The sequence below is a fragment of the Oryza sativa genome, chromosome 4, assembly GCF_034140825.1.
Source record: "Oryza sativa Japonica Group chromosome 4, ASM3414082v1".
In the NCBI taxonomy this organism is placed as follows: domain Eukaryota; kingdom Viridiplantae; phylum Streptophyta; class Magnoliopsida; order Poales; family Poaceae; genus Oryza; species Oryza sativa.
This window is the reverse complement of record NC_089038.1, coordinates 31770433-31792627: the sequence shown is the minus strand read 5'-3', so window position 1 is coordinate 31792627 and position 22195 is coordinate 31770433. Positions and strand designations below refer to the sequence as shown.

Here is a 22195-nt window from a genome sequence, read left to right as displayed (position 1 = left end):
GATGTCTTCATCATCCCAAAAATCTAGGCCTAATAATGACTAGGCTTCACTTAGCTAGAATTTATGAAAAAGGTTCATTTTTTCCTCCCTCGGCTATAGCCCTAGCGTGAATTACATCCATTAATCGCAAAATAGATGGTGTAAATGGTAGCTTTGGGCGTTTCCTTTTTACCAAGGGCCTGTTCACTTTGTTATAAAAAAAACCTTACTAAATTTTGGCATAGTTACCAAAATTTTGGCAACTTGTCAAAATTTTGGCCAGCTTTTTTATGTAGTTATTAAAATTTGATAGCAAACTAAATATAGCCATTTTTTTAGCAACATTACCAAAATTTAGTAAGGTTAAAAATGGCATCAAAGTGAACAGACCCTAAGTTTCACTTTGAACTACTCCTAACTCAAAGTTTTCACATAAAACTAGGTATGTTTACCTCTTTTGCACTTTGTACCACCCTCTCTATCTCTTTCTGCTCCCGCCCCAGCCACCCCCATTTTTACCACTACCTGAAGCTTGATCGATAAGGCACCGCTGAGTTCCTTTTCTCCCACGCTGGTGAGCTTCTCCCAGTCCGGTTTCTCTCTCGTGTCCACGTGCCTTAGCCACATATGCCGCTGGACCAGAATGAAGCAGGGGCAACAAGGCAGCGAACAATTTCACCATCGGGTCAGAATTTAATGAAGCAGGGGCACTCCAGCGATTCTGATGACAACTGAAGGTGGAGATGGTGGTGGGAGCTAGAGATGGATAAGACAAAGATACTCCCTTCGTACTCTAATATAATAGATTTTGGTTAAATATATCATATCCTAGTATAATTATTCTTCTTAACAGAACCGCTATAGGATACGGGGTTAAATAAAAATGACCATATACAGTCTTTGATATGCACATGCTCTACCCTTAGAGAGTCACTCTAGCCAAAACTCCCTAAGTTATTAGCATCCTGACCTTTAGTTCTTATTGAGCTGTAGAAAATTATTTTGAGGTGTAGATGTCACATATGAGAGTGACACGTACTGTATAGCCGTACCAAAATAATCATCTGATACCGCGGAATTTAACAGCACCTTATCCCTAACGAGTTATGCTGTAAGCCTGTAATCAACGGAGTTATCAAAATCAATATTCTTTTGTCCTAAAATCATCTTAGCACACACACCAAGGACAACTAATTCTACTTATCATCCATTTAAACAAGTGATTCATTACTCCCTCCATTCCAAATTGATCTACATATTTCATAGGTACACCAAGACCAAGAAAAACTAATAACTCTCTCATACTATATTTACTCTAGCAACAAACTCGATACATGCACCATCCCCAACATTTTCTAGCCAATAGCAAATCAAGATATTACATATGTGCTATAAATACTTGTGTGCATGGATACATGCATCAATATCCATTTACTCCAATGCACAAATAACGAATAGACTTAATAAATAAACACAAATATGTAGATCATTTAGGAATAACCCCAGAAAAACTAGATGTAGATCAATTTAGAATGGAGGGAGTACTATTTACATTTCTCGATGCTCATGGAGCCAAACTTGTGTGAAAGAATGAAGAGTCACGCATTAAATTCCATAAAGTCATTAAGATGATATGTTGTTGGATTGAAATATACCTATCAAAGATAGATTTTTCAGATTTGGAAATATGACTATCAAAAATAGATGAAGAGAGTAAGATCTATTCCATCATAGTGGAGCAAATTTCGAGATTAATTCATAATACTTCCTCTATTTCATATTATAAGATTAGACATAGATCCATTAACATCTATATAAATATTGATAATGCTAAAAAGTGAAAGTAGGATTTTTCTTTCTGGAGAACCTGTCCACCACAACTCCACAAGTTACAAGCTACTACACAAGACCATTTCCCATTCAGCAATCAAGTGTCAAAAGCTACTTACCCCCATCCATGACCATGAACACGCACGCGCCCGCGCACGAGCTTATCTTTTGCCAACGCTTGACTCTTTCCCCAGTTTCCCCTCCTCTTCAACAGCCGCAACCCGCATCCTCATGTGGACAGAGAGACCCCTGACCCATCATCCCCGTTCCAAACAAAACCCAAAATACGGATTAATCATTAGTTTAATATTGCAACAACCGCGCACATGTTTAGTTTAGCCACTTCTCGTTGGCCGTGCGTTGCATCTGGGACAAGCTGGGGCTTCTTGCTTCTTGCTCGCTCGCTGCTGTTTTACACTATTCACGTTTAACATTTGACCGTTTATCTTATTTGAAGATTAGTATTTTTATTGCTATTAGATGATAAAATATGAATAGTACTTAATGTTTGACTAAATATTTTTAATTTTTTTATAAATTTTTTAAATAAGACGGATGGTCAAACGTTAGACACGGATATCCACGGCTGCACTTAATTTGAGAGGGAGGGAGGCAGTAGAATCTCTCTTTTTTTTTTATACAGTTGACAGCAGCGTCGCCGTTTGATGAGCAGTACAACAATTTTGGTCAATTCAGAATAGCTGACTGTGTATTGTGTGCTGCGTGCGTATATATTGTCTCCAGTATTCGTCGCAGCGCGCGTCCCTTTCTACGCCCGACGATATCATCCATCTCACCCGTCGTCACCGCCTCGGCTCACAGCTTCTCTTCTCCCAGAAACGGAGAAGAGGGGGAGGAGGCGAGCAGAAGGCTCAAGGAGGGAGACGATGAGGGTGATGAGCCATCTCCTCCTCCATGGCGGTGTGCTCCTGCTGCTTCTTGCAGCGGCGGCTGTTCAGGCTCAGCGGGTAGCAACCAAGACTGATCCGACTGAAGGTGAGCACGCGTGCCCGCCTGCTTCGATTCTGATTTCTGAATGAAACGAGAGTTCTTTTTTTTGGGTTTGTTTGAGAAGCGGTTCGTCCTGATGGAGCTAGTTATGAGAATCTGTGACTGTAAGGATTCCGCCTTCAAATTCGACTGGAAAAATCCGCCTTTTCGGGAGTTCTTGCCTTGAGATTCTTGTTTTTTTTTGGGATAATCACTTGATGATAATCCATCTCTGCTTTGCTCCGTTTTGGCTTGTGCTGAAGATTTTCCGTTGTTGAGCTTGGATTGAAGCTTGCCATGAGAACACCTGCATCCTAATTTTGAAGCCTGCAACTCTGCAAGCATGATGATCCTGTTCTTGAGTTGTCCTTCCAAAAAATTTCAGTTCACGACGCCGTCGTCACTCGTCACCCACCGATCGACATGAACTTTTTTTAATTATTGGCCGTTGACCTTCGTTTTTTAAGTCTGAAACCATGGCATGTTTGTTCAAGCTCGAGCCATTTCGGCGTCTTGACCGATTGCTGGCCGTCCGATCGTCGCGACCCAGGCCATCGGACGGTGGAGAAGTTCCAAGGATATGCTCATAGTTATAGCGTGGTTGGTTGGTGTTTTGCATTTGCAGCGGCGGCGCTGAACGCGGTGTTCGCGAAGCTCGGGCAGCAGGCGTCGTTGTCGACGGCGACATGGAACATCAGCGGCGACCCCTGCACCGGCGCCGCCACGGACGGCACCCCTATCGACGACAACCCCAACTTCAACCCGGCCATCAAGTGCGACTGCACCTTCCAGAACAACACCGTCTGCCGGATCACCAAGCTGTAGGTGTCGCCGTCCCTCTCTTGGCGCGCGCGCGCCAGGTGTTCGACGAATTGCCTGCCTGAGCTCCGAGGCGCCCGATGCGCTAAATGGGATTTTTTTTTTTGCTGTGATGCAGGAAAATATATGCCTTAGATGTGCCTGGCACGATACCACAAGAGCTGCGGAACCTCACGCGCTTGACCCATCTGTACGAATGAACTCTCTCTCTCAACTTCCTTATGTTGGATTGTCTATGGTCCAGAAACTATTGCATTTGAAGCACACCATACGGCTGATTGATAGATGCAATGGCAAAGTTTTCCATTTGCCGTCCCGCAATGCCATTCACCTTCCAGTATTTCTGTTGTCATCACAGTACCTCTTTTGCATTCCTATAGAATTTGGTCGGTCACTTATCATTATCTAACATAGTGGCTACTATTTCTTATAAGCTGCATTGTAGTAGTAAGTTAAAACTTAAAAGGGTACTTCTATTATTTACTTTTCTGAAAGAAAAAAAGGCTACCTTCTCTTATTTCAGCTATGAAATGATGAATATAACTGGAAATAAATCTATTTTAGTATTTCACAATATTAATGTTGCTGATATCTGGTGTGGTCTTATTTCAGGAATTTAGGGCAAAATACATTAACAGGGCCTTTGCCATCATTCATTGGGGAGTTGACTAATATGCAGAACATGTGAGATTTAGAACTCACAAACATCATTTTAGTAAATGTTTTGCTTTGCATTGAATCTCACCTTTTCTCTCTTGAACACACAAGGACATTTCGCATCAATTCATTATCTGGACCTATTCCAAAGGAGCTCGGTAACCTTACGAATCTTGTATCACTGTAAGAACTATATTCCATGATTTCGTGACCCTTATTCTTCATACAACTCTACCATACTTATGACCGTGAGAAATAATAGATATATTTATGCTTTGAACTCGCACCTTGAATTGATCATCTGCATAAAAATCATGAGATGAAGCACACTTTAAATTGAGAACATATGGCAACATCCTCAGAATTGCACTATTCAATGATGAAGGACTCCAAATTGTGATGAATGCACAAATAGCATCTTCATTTGTTGTGGTATTCTTGTGTACTACTAAGACTTGGATTTAAACTCAATTGAAGGCAAACTTTTCCGTTGATAGTGTTCGTTGCAATTGACAATTTTTATGTGACTAAAATCATCTTTTGGGTTGAATTTTCAGGGGTTTAGGCTCAAACAGGTTTAATGGCTCCCTTCCTTCAGAACTGGGGAACCTGGACAAGCTTCAGGAATTGTACGTTTCTAGTTGGGACTTCGTTTTTCTTTTTTTTGGTCTACCTAACCATTCTGATTCTTGGACTACTCAGCTCAATGTTTGCTGCTACTCTTATCTCTCAATTGCAGGTACATTGACAGTGCTGGCTTAAGTGGTCCACTACCATCATCATTTTCCAAGCTTACAAGAATGCAAACATTGTAGGATTACAAAAGGATGTGTTTCTTGTTGACATTAATTCTTCCGTGCCATTAAACATTGTTTCTTATCCTCCTATTTCTTCAGGTGGGCATCAGATAATGATTTTACTGGACAAATACCAGATTATATCGGGAACTGGAATTTGACAGACCTGTAAGAATCCTATATCCTCCGTTCATTAAGCCATAATAATTTTTGTAACAGATAATTATTTAGACAATAGGAATGTTGTGTTTTCATATTGTTTTAAATAATATGGTCATATGGGTACAATTTTCAATAACTTTATTCAAGTCAGGCTTTAAATCGAGGAAAATTGTAGGTGTGAACATGAGATGCATTCTAAAGCTACTTGGCTCATGTGATTTGTGAAAGATAGTTTGTTTTTCTCGTTTCTAGAGTATCTTTTTACTTGACTGTGCTGAATCACCCTATAGGGGTCTCTTTATTTAAGTTTGGATGATTGTTGAGCGTTGGTAAATGATGCATCTTTCTTCTGTCACTATTCATGATGAGATGGCTTCCAATCTTGAAAAGCATTATTCAGCTTTGAATATATTTTACAATATTTATGTATTCACCGTGAAAGAATCTGTACTTTAGCTTCATTAGTTTAGTTTCCTTTTTTTAATCAAAGAGTTCTTCCTGCTATCATTTCTAGTTTGATGTTTCAGTAAAAAAGATGATTTGAATGACTAGTTACAGCTATGATCTGTAGGCGGTTTCAAGGCAATTCTTTTCAAGGTCCAATTCCTTCTGCTCTTTCTAATCTTGTCCAACTATCAAGCTTGTAAGTGCCTAACACTACCAATAAATATGGTATTCTTAATATAAAGAATGTAGAAGGGAAAAGTCGAATAATTGTTTTATATGGTGCAGACGAATCGGTGATATTGAAAACGGAAGCTCTTCTTCACTGGCATTCATCGGTAACATGACATCGTTGAGCATCCTGTATGCATAACTTTTAATCCACTTAATTACTCATACGGCCGTACTACTGCTCAGAATATTAATGTAATTCAAACCAAGTTGATTGATCTTATAATGCATAACATATTTCTTTGCAGGATTTTGAGGAACTGTAAGATATCTGATAATCTTGCATCAATAGACTTTTCGAAGTTTGCAAGTTTAAACTTACTGTAAGGATTTTATTTCTACAATAAATTGTAATCAGGCGCCTTTTGTGAAATATATTTCTATGAACCGTACAATGTCTGATGACCTCTTTGCCACCCTTTTTTTTACTTTTACAGGGATTTGAGTTTTAACAATATCACTGGTCAAGTACCAACAGCCCTGTTGGGTCTGAATTTGCTGAACTCCTTGTATGGATTATCTTGACTTCAAAAGCCTATTTCTTGGAGCCAAAGACCCATTTATGTGTCTTACTAATGTTTGCAAGTTTTGCCTGACCAGATTTCTTGGGAATAATAGTCTTTCAGGAAGCCTTCCAAGCTCAAAAGGACCTTCACTTTCAACTTTGTATGTTCATATGATCCAAGTTTGTTTGAATAACATGATGAATATTTGTTTAATTTATTTCTAACGATGATCTGGCATCTCCCTGATCTCAGAGATTTTTCTTACAACCAGCTCTCAGGAAATTTTCCTCCATGGGCTAGTGGGAAAAATTTACAATTGTAAGTACCAACTTCTGAAACATCTATCCATTAGCTCCAATGAAAGGGCACGTTTCATTCCCTGAAATATAAGGGCATGTCTGACCTATGTTAGGCCAGCATTTATGCGTGTAGCATACACATGTGACGACCTAGCACATTTGGTAAATATGAAAGCTGTATTTGATGCATCTAGTTTATATGTCTTAACAAATTTTTGGATCTATCATCTATAGGGCACTTATAATTAAGATTTTTTGTGGAAATGAGACTTACCTTACAACTTAGCTCAAAATTGAATATTTTTATAGCTTTTTTTTCAAGCTAGACCAAACAAGCTCTAAATATGCTATGGAAATATGAAGTGTGGAAAGCCTTTTAATTTTAGTTCTGCTAATTCTACTTAGGAATTTGGTGGCAAACAATTTCGTGATTGATAGCTCCAATAACAGGTGCGTCCACATTTGTAATTTCTCATCAAGTACTCAAGCATAATTATTAGGTTCTCCAAGCTTCTAATTGGATGCAAAATGTTGGTGTTTTGCATCTGCAGTATCTTACCTTCAGGGCTTGCATGCCTTCAAAGAAATACGCCATGTTTTCTTGGTTCTCCACAGTGTGAGTCTTTCACCCTTTGCAATACCATGAATGTGCTTAGTTGATAAACACCAAATCTGCAACCGCAGATTTACTTAGTCAATACTAATACTAATTGATCTAATTTGTTTGCAGCTTCCTCCTTTGCTGTGGACTGTGGTAGCAATAGACTCATATCAGCCTCAGATAATTTGAGGTATCAAACTGATGATGCCAGCCTTGGACCTGCATCATATTCTGTCACAGGAGCACCAACCTGGGGTGTTAGCAATGTTGGAAAGTTTGTGGATGCACCAAATGGAAGTTACATAATCTACAGCTCGCGCCAGTTTCAGAACACCCTAGATTCAGAACTGTTCCAGACTTCAAGGATGTCACCATCATCTTTAAGATACTATGGTATTGGACTTGAGAATGGAAACTATACAGTCACTCTTCAATTTGCTGAGTTTGGGATCGAAGACACGCAGACTTGGAAGAGCCTAGGGAGAAGGGTTTTTGATATATATCTCCAGGTTGGTTCTTGTCTAGCTTATAAACTTTTTTTTTTGTTTAGCTTACAATCAATTCAAGATTTTCTTGTCATGTTTTTTCTGCAGGGTGAACGTCAGGAGAAGAACTTTGACATCAGGAAGGCAGCAGGCGATAAATCTTACACTGTTGTTAAGAAGTCATATAAAGTTCCTGTGACCAAAAACTTCCTTGAGATTCATCTCTTCTGGGCTGGCAAGGGCACTTGCTGCATTCCTGGTCAAGGCTACTATGGGCCCACTATCTCGGCTTTGAGTGTAACCCCTGCAGGTACTCACCTTAACTATAGATAATGGTTCCAATATGAAAATGATGTATTTTCTAGGGTCAGTTGTACCATTCTGCCTAAGATCACATTTTTTTTCTAACAAGTGAACTTCTTGTCAGATTTCACCCCCACGGTGGGTATCGTGGCAGAACAAAACAAGAGTACTAGTAAAACAGGTGTTATTGTTGGCGTTGTGGTTGGTGTGGCAGTTTTAGGTTTGGTAGCACTTGTTGGAATTTTTATGTGGAGACAGAAAAGGAGAAAACTGACACTGGAGCAACAAGGTACATGGCACACTATGCTCACATTGTATCCTTGACCAGGCAAACAAGAAGTTAATAAATTGATGTTCCTTTTTATGTTCGCAGAGCTATACAGTATTGTTGGAAGACCTAATGTATTCAGTTATAGTGAACTAAGGTCTGCAACTGAAAATTTTAGTTCCAGCAACCGTCTTGGTGAAGGAGGATATGGGGCAGTTTATAAGGTTAGTCATCTGTAACCTTTTCCTGTGAATTAACTTGTTAAAATCTAGATAAGTAGTGATTATATAATTTGTTGTTCGTTATGGATAATTAATTGGTTACACTCTTTGTGCTTTCTAGCTTTTGTACAAATGATGCATATGAATAAACCAGAAAAAAATATATGCCAATGTATCCATTACAGAAGATGTCCGGCATTGCAATACTTGAATCTTGCATTTTGGTGAATTCCACTTTGCAGGGTAAGTTAAATGATGGAAGGGTAGTGGCAGTGAAGCAGCTATCTCAAACATCTCATCAAGGAAAAAAGCAATTTGCAACGGAAATAGAAACTATATCCCGAGTGCAACACCGTAATCTTGTGAAGTTATATGGTTGCTGCCTTGAAGGCAATAATCCACTGCTGGTTTATGAGTACATGGAAAATGGAAGCCTTGATAAAGCACTCTTTGGTACAAGCTATTTCAGTTTGATGCAATTGGGATTTTATAATTTAGGTTTATCATAGTCTGTAACCTAAAATCTAAACCCTCCATTTGCAGGAATTGAGAAATTGAACATAGATTGGCCAGCACGTTTTGACATATGCTTAGGCATTGCAAGAGGTCTGGCTTATCTTCATGAAGAGTCCAGCATCCGTGTCGTGCACAGGGACATCAAGGCCAGCAATGTCTTACTTGACGCCAATCTCAATCCTAAGATCTCAGATTTTGGGCTAGCCAAACTTTATGATGACAAGAAGACGCATGTCAGCACGAAAGTTGCTGGTACATTGTAAGTACATTCCATCTGTTCCACCTTTATGTTTACAATCATATTTATGTTAATGGTATTTTTGGGTATCCTTTGTCCAGCGGTTATCTTGCACCTGAGTATGCCATGAGAGGTCATATGACTGAGAAAGTTGATGTCTTTGCATTTGGCGTGGTCTTATTGGAGACTTTAGCTGGACGGCCGAACTACGATGATACACTTGAAGAAGATAAGATTTACATTTTCGAATGGGTAAGCTCAGTAGCTCAGTGATGAACTCTTAACCCAAGGAAATTCAAATTATAATTTAGTCGTGTTATTGGCAGAATATACCCGAAAGTTCTACTTTAACATTGATAACATTAACACACATGCCATCATATGATTTACAGTTAGACCCTCTAATTTACCCCTTTTAAATCAAAATCAAAACAAGCATAATTTATCTGATTTTGCCCCTATGGTCTGAATGCTTCCATATCAAATTCTCAATACCTTCAGGCCTGGGAGCTGTACGAGAACAACAACCCTCTGGGCATTGTAGACCCAAATCTCAGAGAATTCAACAGGGCGGAGGTGCTCCGGGCCATCCACGTCGCCCTCCTCTGCACCCAGGGCTCACCTCACCAGCGGCCGCCCATGTCGAGGGTCGTGTCAATGCTCACCGGCGACACCGAGGTCACCGATGTGTTGATGAAGCCGAGCTACATCACCGAGTGGCAGATCAAGGGCGGCAACACCAGCTTCGCCAACAGCGCCGTCCGCGGGCAGTCGAGCTCGGCGCCAGGATCGACGTCGCAGCAAGCCTCGTCGGTGTTCTTGAACTCCATCATCCAGGAAGGCCGGTGATTTTCACGCCGGTGCTTGATCGGATCAACTTTTCCTCAAGTGGCAGATGATAATCTCGTCTTGTGGAGCTGTGATTGTGAATACACGTTGCGAAGGGCAAATGGTGTCAAGACTGTCAGTTTTGCAGTGCAGGTCGTCGTCTCGTTTTTCTTTTTTTTTTCTTTACAGTTTGCCGGTTGCGTTTTTAAAAATTATGTTCAGTTTGTTTCATACCTGTACAGTGTAAGTTTGAGTATATATATTTTTGATCGAATAGCTTATGTGCTTTGCCCTATTTGAATGTGAATAAGATTTTGGGCCTTTTACTGTGGTTCATTTAGTTTGGTCCTGAAATCATGCCGAAAGAGTCCGTCCTCTCGCATCCCTCCAATTCATTTTTTAAAATTTTGAAATCATTCACACTAAATTTATATGAAGGATGCTTCCAAAGGTATATACAGTGGATAGATATGAAATCATCCCTCCAATTCCTGGATGCTGTTTTATACCTACCTACCTTAAGCCCCTCGACTTTGTGCACGGTTCGTGAGTCAAAACGCATGTGGTTCAGACGTGTTGCTCAATTGACTCTTAACTCATTGGTCAGAGCTAAATCTCAACACGTAAGCACAGTGATTCAAAGCTGCTGACGTCTGTCATTGAAATTATTCCTCTGTTCCCCCCCCCCCCCACCCCCTTTTCCATATATACAAGTCGTCCATGGAAAAAAATATTACTGCTCCTAAAGAAAAGGATATTTCACCATAGAGTCATGACTAAATCTTGGAAAGATTTGATCAAGACATTGATATACATTGTGAAGTACTTAGGAGGCTGTTTAGATTGTAGCCAAAATAAGCCTTACCAAATGTTGATAATGCCAAAATCATCTTGGAAAGATTTGATCAAGACATTGATATACATTGTGAAGTACTTAGGAGGCTGTTTAGATTGTAGCCAAAATAAGCCTTACCAAATGTTGACAATGCCAAAATTTTGGTAAGTTGACAATATTATCGAGTTTTGTAGGATTCCTTATATATTTATCAAAGTTTGGTTAAAAAAAAACTAAATGTATGCACATTTTTAGCAAATTTACCAAAAAAAAATGACTGGTTTGAAACATCAATCTAAACAACCCCTTAATTATTCTATCCATCCCTAAGGAATGTCTTATCAGCTTCAAGATTTATCATATAAAAACGATTTTTCAGAGTGGAGTCCATTAAATCTGTTAATACTAATTTATCATTTTCTTCAATTTTAAAATAGTACCCCTCCTTATTTACTCACTACATTAATGAAGGACATATTAGTCTTTTAATCTTTTACTTAATTTGTCTTTGACTAGGCAGAACAATTGCTTTTTAAGGAACAGAGGAAGTAGCTAGTAATTCATTTTCTGTTTTATGTATAGTTCAATTCTCACAAAAAAAAAACACGATAAGCAAACCACTTTCACAACTTTGGCTGCACATTCTGAAGAAAAAAAAAGTCTGAGGCTGTTAGTTATGTGTAGTGACGTTTAATTATTTTTTTAGGGTACACGACCTTATGCTTGAACAAGCATCTTGGCATATGTGAAATGTGCTGAAAATGCAACTGCCAGGGACGATTTTTCATTTCGTTCATGGCATTTGGGCAAGATGTTGGGACAGATGTCTGCATCGGCTTAATAAAACTAACTTTGTTTATTTTCTTTTCCAACTCCCACTAATGCGTGGAGAATTAGTTATTCCCTTGTCCTAATTAATAATTGGACAAGTTGAGGGCAGCGCCAGCATCTACCTGTGCTAGCTATTTTGCAGCTAGGATATCTTTTTTGAATAAAAATAATATCAAAAACAAAGTGTAATACTATGCATATAATCTCATTGACGTGTCAAGATTTTAACTTTGATATTTATGTGGCTAATGACGTTTGCTTTCTCTTTCTCTGTCTTGATTCTTGGAGGTAAATGTCCGTCGCAAAAACAAATTAAACAAACAAAACAACCATATGACGACGTTGAAGTCCAAGTTGGCACACTCCAACAGTACAACCAAGAGGGGACAACGTCATCAAACCATACATCATGTAGTACTATCAGTTAAGAGACCTCCTTAATAAATATCTAATCCAAGACACTACTAAGTACAAATGTACACCTCATGAAATGTATACTAGATCACATATGTAGAAATCTAGCACAACAATTTAGAAATTACTACAAGTTCAAAGAGAAATGTGAAAAAAGAAAAAAAAAAGAACAGTTTCATTAATCATTGGGTGTATTTAGATCCCAAAATTTTTTGGCTAAAAATGTCACATCAAATGTTTGGACACATGCATGTAGCATTAAATGTGAAAAAAAAAACCAATTACACAGTTTGCATGTAAATTGCGAGACGAATCTTTTGAGCCTAATTACGTCATGATTTAACAATATAATGCTATAGTAAACATTTGCTATTGACGGATTAATTAGGCTTAATAAATTCGTCTCGTAGTTTACAGGCGAAATTTATAATTTATTTTGTTATTAGTCCACGTTTAATACTACAAATGTCTGTCCATATACTTAAAAAAATTTTAGCCAAAGAACTAAACACGGCCAGGCCATTGATTAGAAAATCTCTTTCACGAAAACACTGGACGAAGAAAAGTCTTCTGGCTTCATCAGAGCACAGTATAAAATGTCATTCCAAGCTAGCCATCTGCTGAATCATATGTACTATGTGATGGCAACAACACGACGCATGCATGTTTAGCTGCTTTAACACACACTCCATCGGCTACATTAGTTGGTCATCAGAACAGTTGTTGCTAGCAGCTTTGGGATGCCACTTTGGGAATTTTTTTTGAAAATAATATTATTTTAATGGAAAATCGCAAAATTATAGGTCGGCTAGACGAAATCGCAAGTTTAGCGCCCTGTCGAACTGGGACAGTTCGATAGGTACCCCTGTCGAACTGGGGCAGTTCGACAGGGTTCTGTCGAACCCCTGTCGAACTGCCCTAGTTCGACAGGCTAGTTGTCCAAGAAAAAAAATAAAAAAGTACTTGCTACAGTGCCCGATAGGGACGTATCGAACAGGGGGAGTTCGATAGGGCGCGTGGCATGGACGTATCGAACAGCGGGAGTTCGATAGGCAGTGTCGCTACAGTGTTTTTCCTTTTTTATGTTATTTTATTACCTGTCGAACTGGGGCAGTTCGACGGGCAGTTCGACAGGTACCCTATCGAACTGGGGAAGTTCGACAGGTACCCTTTCGAACTGCCTCCGTTCGACAGGGTGCTAAACTTGCGATTTCGTCTAACTGACCTATAATTTTGCGATTTTCCATTAAAATAATATTATTTCCAAAAAAACTCCCACTTTGGTATAGCATAAACAAAAACAGAAGTGGTACTACTAGTACGTGCTGCGATGCAGCATCACCATGCATGATTGCATCTTTGTTTCCATTTGCCTAGGCACTATTTGATTCAGCTTAGTATTATTATAATCTGAATTATTAGAAGTAAGCTGAAACAAACAAGTAGATTATTATGCTAGATTATTATAATCTATAAGCCAGATTATTATAATCCAATAATCTCCTTTAGAGGAGCTTTTTCCAGATTATTGAGTGGCTAAAAAACAACTACCCTTAGATGTCTCTAATAATCTAGAGAAACAAACAACTCGTAGCTTATTTTATATTAGTTTATTATAATCCAGTTTAGAGTAATCTGATTTAATAATCTAAATTACAATAATCTTAAACTGAAACAAACACTACGTAATACTCTCATTACTCTCCCTCATCTGATTGCATCCTTGTTTGCATTTGCCTAGCTAATTAATGCTCCACATCATCTGTCAGCCACTCTGATCCATCATCTTCTTCGGAGCAAAATCCAAGAAGAAGGGGAGAGAGAGAGAGATGGATCCTAGGTTGAGCTACTGTTGCTACCTCCATGGCTGTCTCTGCGTGCTTGTGCTGCTGCTGTGTTCTTGGAGAGCAGCAGATGCTCAGGCTCAGCAACCACCACCTCACACTGATCCAACCGAAGGTACACAACCACGCAATCTAATGGCGTTTGATTAGCGAGGAGATCGAGGTGAGGTGAGGCTGATCTGTCAGTTAGTTTAATTTCTTGTGTTGGTTTTGGGTGGCGGCGGCGTGCGTGAGTGCAGCGGCGGCGCTGAACGCGATGATGGCGAGGCTGGGGCTGAGCGCGCCGCCGTCGTGGAACATCAGCAGCGACCCGTGCAGCGGCGCCGCGACGGACGACACGCCGCTGGACGACAACCCGGCCTTCAACCCGGCCATCAAGTGCGACTGCTCCGATCACAACAACACGCTCTGCCACATCACCAGACTGTATGTATGAAACTGATGAAATTTCTTCTTCTTCCTTACTCTCTCCGTCCTAAAAAAGACCTAACTTAAATAGGATGGTTTACCATATAGAACAACAAATCTAATCTAGATGTACAGATTTCGTTGTTCTAAGTGGTGTCCCATTTTCATCTAGATTAGTTTTTCGTGGGATGGAGAGAGTATTGAGGAATTTTCATATGTTCATCGTGTTCGTCTCGTTGATTTGTTTGATGGATCAGGAAAATCAACACGCTGGATGTGGTCGGCCCGATCCCAGAAGAGCTCAGGAACCTCACTCACCTCATCAAGCTGTAAGCCGCCTGTAACCTAATTATTTCAGCTTGAGCAACAATTGCAATTTTTTTTATTTTTGCGCATTTTCTCGGCTCAGCTTGATCATTGTGCATAATGTGGTCTTGTGTTCATTCAAACCATCTTTCTTCCATTTCTTTTGTTCAAAATAAATTACGATGATTTTTTTAGACGAGATTTATGATGGTTTTTTCAAGCTGAAACACATGTTAGGATTTTCTTTTTTCGTAAATATCTCCTGGAAGTAGCTGGGCCTTTTTTCCGGCCCACATAAAAAAGCCCATTTGCATCTTTCAACCTACCCCGTTCGGCCCACACCTACGCTCCGCTTCCACGCGCCGCCTCACCGGAAATGCCGCCCTATCGCCGGAGATTTGGCTGGCCGGCGGCCGTCGTCGCCGGCCGCGTGCCGATGCTCGTGGGCCTGGAGGAGACCGTTGCTGGCGTTGCGGAGTTCGAGCGCCATGGCGCCTCGGAGCCAGCGGTGCGCTGGGACGTGCGGCTGCGTCGAGATCGCGGAGGTGATGATGGATTGATGGTGTTCGATCTTATTCCCAATCCAATCCGTTTTGGGATCGTATTAGGAGCAGATTAGGCAGTGTCCTCCATTGCGATTGTTGGCCTTGCTCCTGCGACCACCACATTCTCGCGCTCCCCAATTTTGTCTGTTTGAACTTTGATGTTTGGTTCGTCAGTTTTTTTTTTTTGGGTGGTTTGGTTCGTCAGTTAATTAGGTCAGCATCGAGTTATGATGTTCGGTTCGTCAGTTTATGATAGGTCGTCATCGAGTTCTACTTGGGGATGAACACTGCATATCAGTAGCTACTAGCTAGCTGAGTTTGTGAACAGCTTGGGAAAACCAAAGCTTGTAGGATGTATAAGATGTGACTGATGTGTGTAACTAACGTCGCTGGTATCTGGTATTGTGATTTCAGGGACTTCAGGAAGAATTATTTCACCGGGCCATTACCAGCGTTCATCGGAGAACTGACTGCTCTCAAGTACATGTAAGAGTTACAGCTCATAGTATAATTATTTGCTCTTTACATTTCAATTTTCTTGTCTTGCTTTCAACACCAATCCTACATTCTTTTTCCTTGAAAATCAACAGTACTGTGGGCATCAATGCGTTGTCTGGACCTATCCCCAAGGAGCTTGGCAATCTTACAAATCTTGTATCGCTGTAAGCTTCAATCTTGCTGTTCTGAACTTCTGATAAGCAGTAAGCTTTTTTAATAGGGTAACACTCCAACATAGTTGGCGAATGTAGCAATGAATTTTATTTTTGTTAATGTGTCTTTCCATTCGTGAAAAAAATTGAAATCTATATCGTGGAAGAGGGAGCCTGACACAATAATATGCCTTTCTCATCATATATTAACCAACCTTTTTTTTAAAAAAAAAAATCAGCACTTCCTTGTGAATATTTTCCTGGAGCTAACCTATTTAAAATCTTATACTCTCAGGGCATTGGGCTCAAATAATTTTAATGGATCACTTCCCGATGAGCTGGGTAAATTGACAAAACTTCAACAGCTGTAAGTTATCCGTTTGGTCTTGTTTTCATTTTATTTTATATGATCATCAGTTTTTGTTTGTTGTTTAGAGGTGATAATCATCTGCTTGAATGAAGTTGTATGTCTGAATTGTAGGTACATTGATAGTAACGACTTCAGTGGTCCTCTACCAACGACTTTATCACAACTTACGAACCTGTCCACCTTATAATTTCGCAAAGCAGTGTTTGGGATTTTATTGTTTCTCATGAAATTTCAACAAATAATTATGGACACCATTGTCATTGTGCATCCAGGTGGGCATTGGATAATAATTTCACTGGGCAAATACCTGATTATCTTGGGAGTTTGACCAACTTAACCCAACTGTAAGATCTATCTTTGGCCAATTACCGATATTTAACCCCTTTTTTTTCTAACTGTTCTCTTGGCACAAATAGCAAGGAAATGCTGTGCATGTTTTGCTAGCATGAAATGTTTATGTGAAATGCATCTTGTTTCTCAAGAAGAGCTAGAATAGTCCGCGTTGCTTATTTATGACCAAACATATGTCTATTTTTAGGAGGCTCCAAGGGAACTCTTTTCAAGGTCCTATTCCTAGAAGCTTATATAATCTTGTCAAGTTGAGAAGCTTGTAAGTTCCTAGTGTTTCAGTGACAATGACTGTGTTTTTGTTGCAAACATAAGCTTATGGCAGTGATAGAAGCATTGATTGTCCCAATTTAACAGAAGAATAGGGGATATAGTAAATGGAAGCTCTTCACTGGCGTTCATTGGAAGCATGACATCTTTGGGTGATCTGTACGGCACTTTCACACCACTTTACTTCTCGTAACAGTTTAAGATCTTAAGAATTTAACTTTTTGTCTTTCAGTGTCTTGAGAAACAGCAGGATTTCTGATTCACTTGCATCAGTGGACTTCTCCAAGTTTGGAAGTTTAAATCTACTGTAAGAATTTTCACCTATCACAAAAATCTCCGACAAGTTTTCCATGCCGTTGTCTAACTCATTATTGTTGGTGCAGGGATTTGAGTTTTAACAATATCACAGGTCAAATTCCTCCGTCAATCGTGAATCTTCCTTCTCTTACTTTTCTGTAAGTGCTGGTGCAGGGATTCTAACCTTGTTTTTGCAACAATGTTTTTCTTTTTGCTGTGTGCTGATGTTTGCAAATATCTTATTCCAAAACATGTTTGAGTCAGATTTCTTGGGAATAATAGCCTTTCAGGAAGTCTGCCAGCCATGAAAAGTCCTCTGCTTTCAAATTTGTATGTTCATATTTTCCTTGTATGTTCCCATTTTGTTTCAATGATCAAAATATGTATCGATCTAATTCTAAAATATCCCATGTTACTTTTCAGAGATTTTTCATACAACCACCTCTCAGGAAACTTTCCTTCTTGGACTGCCCAGAAAGATTTACAACTGTATGTTTCATGGCTTGAAACTTCTGTATATACCTCTTTACGATTGAATATACAAATTACAAAGACAGAAAAATCTAAAAGTGATATCTGATGTGCATTTTCTAAGGAATTTGGTGGCAAATGACTTTGTGATTGATGGCACTGATATGAGGTACTTGCCAGTTGCTACCATTTTTTTTTCTTATTAAGACCATTAGCTCCTTTAGGTAAAACACTATATTCATTTCAGCTTGTAAGTTGTAAATATAATTTAAAATAGTGATGTATTCTATCTGTAGTGGTCTGCCATGGGGATTGAATTGTCTTCAGCGGAATACCCCCTGTTTTCTCGGTTCTCCGAAGTGTAAGCCTTCATCTCTGTAACTTTGTGCATATGCCTACTTCAGAGAATTCAAAACTATAAAATCGTAGTTGCAGATTACTAAGACTTTTGATTTGATATTTTTCCTCCAGCTGCCTCTTTCGCGGTGGACTGTGGTGGTAGTAGAACCATATCAGGCTCAGATAATGCCATGTATCAGGCTGATAACGCCAATCTTGGTGCTGCATCATACTATGTGGCAGGCACACCTACGTGGGGTGTTAGCACCACTGGAAGATTCATGGATCCACCCAATGGAAGTTACATAATCTACAGTTCACGCCAGTTCGATAAAACACTAGATTCTGGACTGTTCCAAACAGCAAGGATGTCACCATCATCTTTGAGATACTATGGCATTGGACTCGAGAATGGGAACTACACTGTAACACTTCAATTTGCCGAGGTGGATTTCCCTGATGTGCAGTCTTGGAGGAGCAGAGGGAGGAGGATTTTTGACATCTACATTCAGGTGGCCTGCAAACTTACAATTTCTCTGGTATTTGATGCTTTTAGCTCATTAGCTCTGATCAAAACTATTTTTCTTCATTTTTGTATCTTGTATAGGGGGAGCGTAAGGAGCAGAACTTTGACATAAGAAAGGCAGCAGGAGGGAAATCTTTCACTGTTGTTAAGAAGCAGTATGTTGTCCCTGTGACAAAAAATTTCCTTGAGATTCATCTCTTCTGGGCTGGCAAGGGTACTTGCTGCATTCCTCATCAAGGCTACTATGGGCCTGCAATATCAGCTTTGAGCGCTACTCCAAGTACTGATCTAAACTAGAATTTTTTTTCGTTCTATATTTCTGTTATACTAACTGTTCACAACGCCATTTGGGAGTCATCTAAGATATATCGGTATACCTCTTCTGGTTGAAAAAAAAAATCATCACTGTGACATGCTGATGCATGCTTTGATATTTTCTAAAAAAAAACTTTGGGCAATGATCCACCATGTTTGGTGCTAGAGGTACTTCCATCATGTTTTAAAGATTTAACTGAATATGCAATTCTAAAGTGAATGATCAAAAGCCTCTGTAATGAAGTTAGCAGTCTGTGCCAGCAAAATATTTGGCTATAAGACCAATATATAAATATCCCTCTTAAATTTATGGATGAATTAAGTTGAATGAATATGTTTCAAACGCATATAAATATCAAAACACACATGATCAATGTTTTGTAGTTGTACATATTATTTTTTTTAAGTTTTATTTGAACCTTTTCATGCTCTGACTTAGTTAGCTTTCTCCAGACTTCATCCCAACGGTCCGTAGCCCTGCAGACAACAAGAGCAGGAGCAAAATTGCTGTGATCATTGTAGTTATGGTTGGTGTTGCAGTTTTTGCATTGGCTGCACTTGCTGGACACTTTATATGGAGACAGAAGAAGAGAAAGATATTATTGGAGCTAGAAGGTATTTCATATACCAGTGTCACGTTGTGTGCTTCAACTTGACGTGGAGGTTATGCTAACAAGTTTTGTTGTGATTTAATCTCCAGAGCTGTACAACATAGTTGGAAGACCAAATGTCTTCAGTTATAATGAGCTAAGGTCAGCTACGGAAAATTTTAGTTCTAGTAACCTACTTGGTGAAGGAGGATATGGATTGGTTCACAAGGTCTGTTTGTGTAGTAAATTTCTGGATTTGCATGCCATGTTTGAATTTGGTTGCCGAAAGCAAGTTCGTGGTAATTTAAATATTAGTACACAGGAAAGTCAAAACTCAAGAGATATGCCTTTTATTGTAAACTAGTGCCTTTTCAAGTGCATTCATCGGCATAACTTGTTTAACTCCCTGAATTATGAAATGCCCTGCATAGTTGACAAGTGCAACTTTCTTGCAGGGTAGATTAAGTGATGGAAGGGCGGTGGCAGTGAAGCAGCTCTCTCAGTCATCTAATCAGGGGAAAAAGCAATTTGCTACAGAAATCGAAACTATATCTCGAGTACAACACTGTAACCTCGTGACATTGTATGGTTGCTGCCTTGAGAGCAATACGCCGCTGTTGGTTTATGAGTATCTGGAGAATGGAAGCCTTGACCAAGCACTGTTTGGTATAAGTTTATTTGGTTTTACATGACTTGGAATTTTACTTAAATGCCAAAATTTTAAAACATCAAACTTTATCTTCAGGAAAGGGAAGCTTGAACCTGGATTGGCCAACAAGATTTGAGATATGCTTAGGCCTAGCAAGAGGTATAGCTTATCTTCACGAGGATTCTACCGTCCGCATCGTGCACAGGGACATAAAGGCCAGTAATGTCTTGCTAGATGCCGGTCTCAACCCTAAGATTTCAGATTTTGGGCTTGCCAAGCTCTATGATAACAAGAAAACTCACGTCAGCACAAAAGTTGCTGGCACATTGTAAGTGATCTATCACCTGACTGTTCTATGTTACTGTGCTATTGACGGATATGTTCTAACTGCCATTGGTCGACTTCACTTTGCCCAGTGGCTACCTTGCACCTGAGTATGCCATGAGAGGTCATATGACTGAGAAAGTTGATGTGTTTGCATTCGGCGTGGTCGCGTTGGAGACTGTTGCTGGTGAATCAAACTACCAGAATACACTTGAGGAAGACAGAACTTACATATTTGAAAGGGTAAGGCCAGAATTCATCATCCACAGAGCACCTTGAATTCATCCTTTTCCCCTTTACATTGCAAACCATACATGTCGATACACTGTAAGTCTGTAATGTATAATTTGCTAAAAATTCTCAATGTTTCAGGTCTGGGAGCTGTATGAAAACGGGCACCCGCTCGACTTCGTGGACCCAAAACTCTCGGAATTCAACAGCGAGGAGGTGATCAGAGTCATCCGCGTCGCCCTCCTCTGCACACAGGGCTCCCCTCACAAGCGGCCGCCAATGTCGAAGGTAGTCTCCATGCTCACCGGAGACGCCGACATAACCGAAGATGCCGCAAAGCCGAGCTACATCACGGAGTGGCAGATCAAGGTCGGGAGCTGCCACCACACGGGCAGCAGCCAGGTCGGCTCGGCGTCGACGCCGCCGTCCTCCGGTGATGGCGGCGCCGGCCAGGCGAGTAGCCAGGGCGCAGGGGAAGGCAGCCCGCTGACTCCCTCGCCATTGTTCACCTCCATCATCGACGAGGGCAGGTGAAGATAACCGAGAAGCAGGGCAAGGAAGGCTTGGAGCTAAATTCCCGGCTCATACAAAGGCGGTCTCATCACTTGCTGACTTGGGTAGGAGGAAGAGGGAGTAGGTGATTGAACGATCTAAGGCATCTACTGCCTCCAATCCGTTCTAAAATACTGTAATTTAGAATGTGATTTAACTCATCCTAAGATAATGAATCGAAATAGAGATTGTCTAGATTCGTTATCTTTAGGATCGGTCAAATCACATTCTAGGTACAATATTTTGGAACGAAGTAGTAGCAGTCTGGTATGCCCGTGCATCACGCACGGGATCACATGGTGTTACAGGTGTTTGGGCATCGCTTCCTCGCTGGAATTTGGTCGAGCCGTGTTGTTGGGTTGACCTAGGTGGTGTGAGTTCATGAGCGTGCCTCGTGCGCTTTGCTTGCTTAATTTCCTTCCCTTTGGCCTTGTTCTTTTGTTTCCCTTTTTCTCCTCCAATGCGCAAGAGGGTGTGCCCTTTTCACAGTACACACCACGCAGATGAAGGGCTAACAAAGTAGCAATTGCTTTTGTGTAAATATTCTTTTGTTAATATCATCATTAGAAGCACGAGGACTGATGATACTGTTAGCTAAGCTGCTGGTTGCAATGTTTCTCCGGTACTATTTAGGTGTCGGTTTGGTGAGATAGTGACTTTTTTATGGCATTCTACACGTTCTAATTTCTAAGATAGCCGCGAAACAAATGTCCTCATCTTTTCGCTTATAATTATCAGAAAATTTAAATTTTTAATCTTAAATTCAGAGTTTATTTTTGGAATTTTTTTTTCATCGTAGTTTATTTTCAACCTTTACTTTTAATCATTAAAAACACGTTATAAAAGCTTTATTCATAAATTTATTTTTCATTTATTAATACAACTTTTCGTTTTTTCCTCAAATCA

General features: G+C 39.9%; 1 protein-coding gene across 1 annotated transcript; it reads left to right on the top strand.

The window, feature by feature from the left end:
- The first annotated feature begins 2568 nt into the window (after positions 1-2568).
- LOC4336997 (uncharacterized) lies at positions 2569-21887 on the top strand. The gene is given in 48 exon segments (XM_066309841.1): positions 2569-2805; positions 3425-3620; positions 3737-3808; positions 4231-4302; positions 4387-4458; positions 4833-4904; positions 5015-5086; positions 5172-5240; positions 5806-5877; positions 5967-6041; positions 6158-6232; positions 6347-6418; positions 6510-6575; positions 6668-6733; positions 7120-7164; positions 7266-7330; positions 7445-7824; positions 7909-8392; positions 8477-8595; positions 8835-9045; positions 9136-9367; positions 9448-9598; positions 9848-10191; positions 10613-10716; positions 14052-14213; positions 14338-14524; positions 14764-14835; positions 15772-15843; positions 15948-16019; positions 16303-16374; positions 16489-16555; positions 16558-16721; positions 16916-16987; positions 17083-17154; positions 17228-17302; positions 17379-17450; positions 17557-17622; positions 17716-17781; positions 17888-17932; positions 18060-18124; positions 18235-18614; positions 18710-18908; positions 19397-19558; positions 19644-19762; positions 19989-20199; positions 20279-20510; positions 20599-20749; positions 20879-21887. Coding segments are annotated over 48 exon segments (6543 nt in total). The 5' UTR covers positions 2569-2696; the 3' UTR covers positions 21272-21887.
- The last annotated feature ends 308 nt before the right edge of the window (positions 21888-22195 follow it).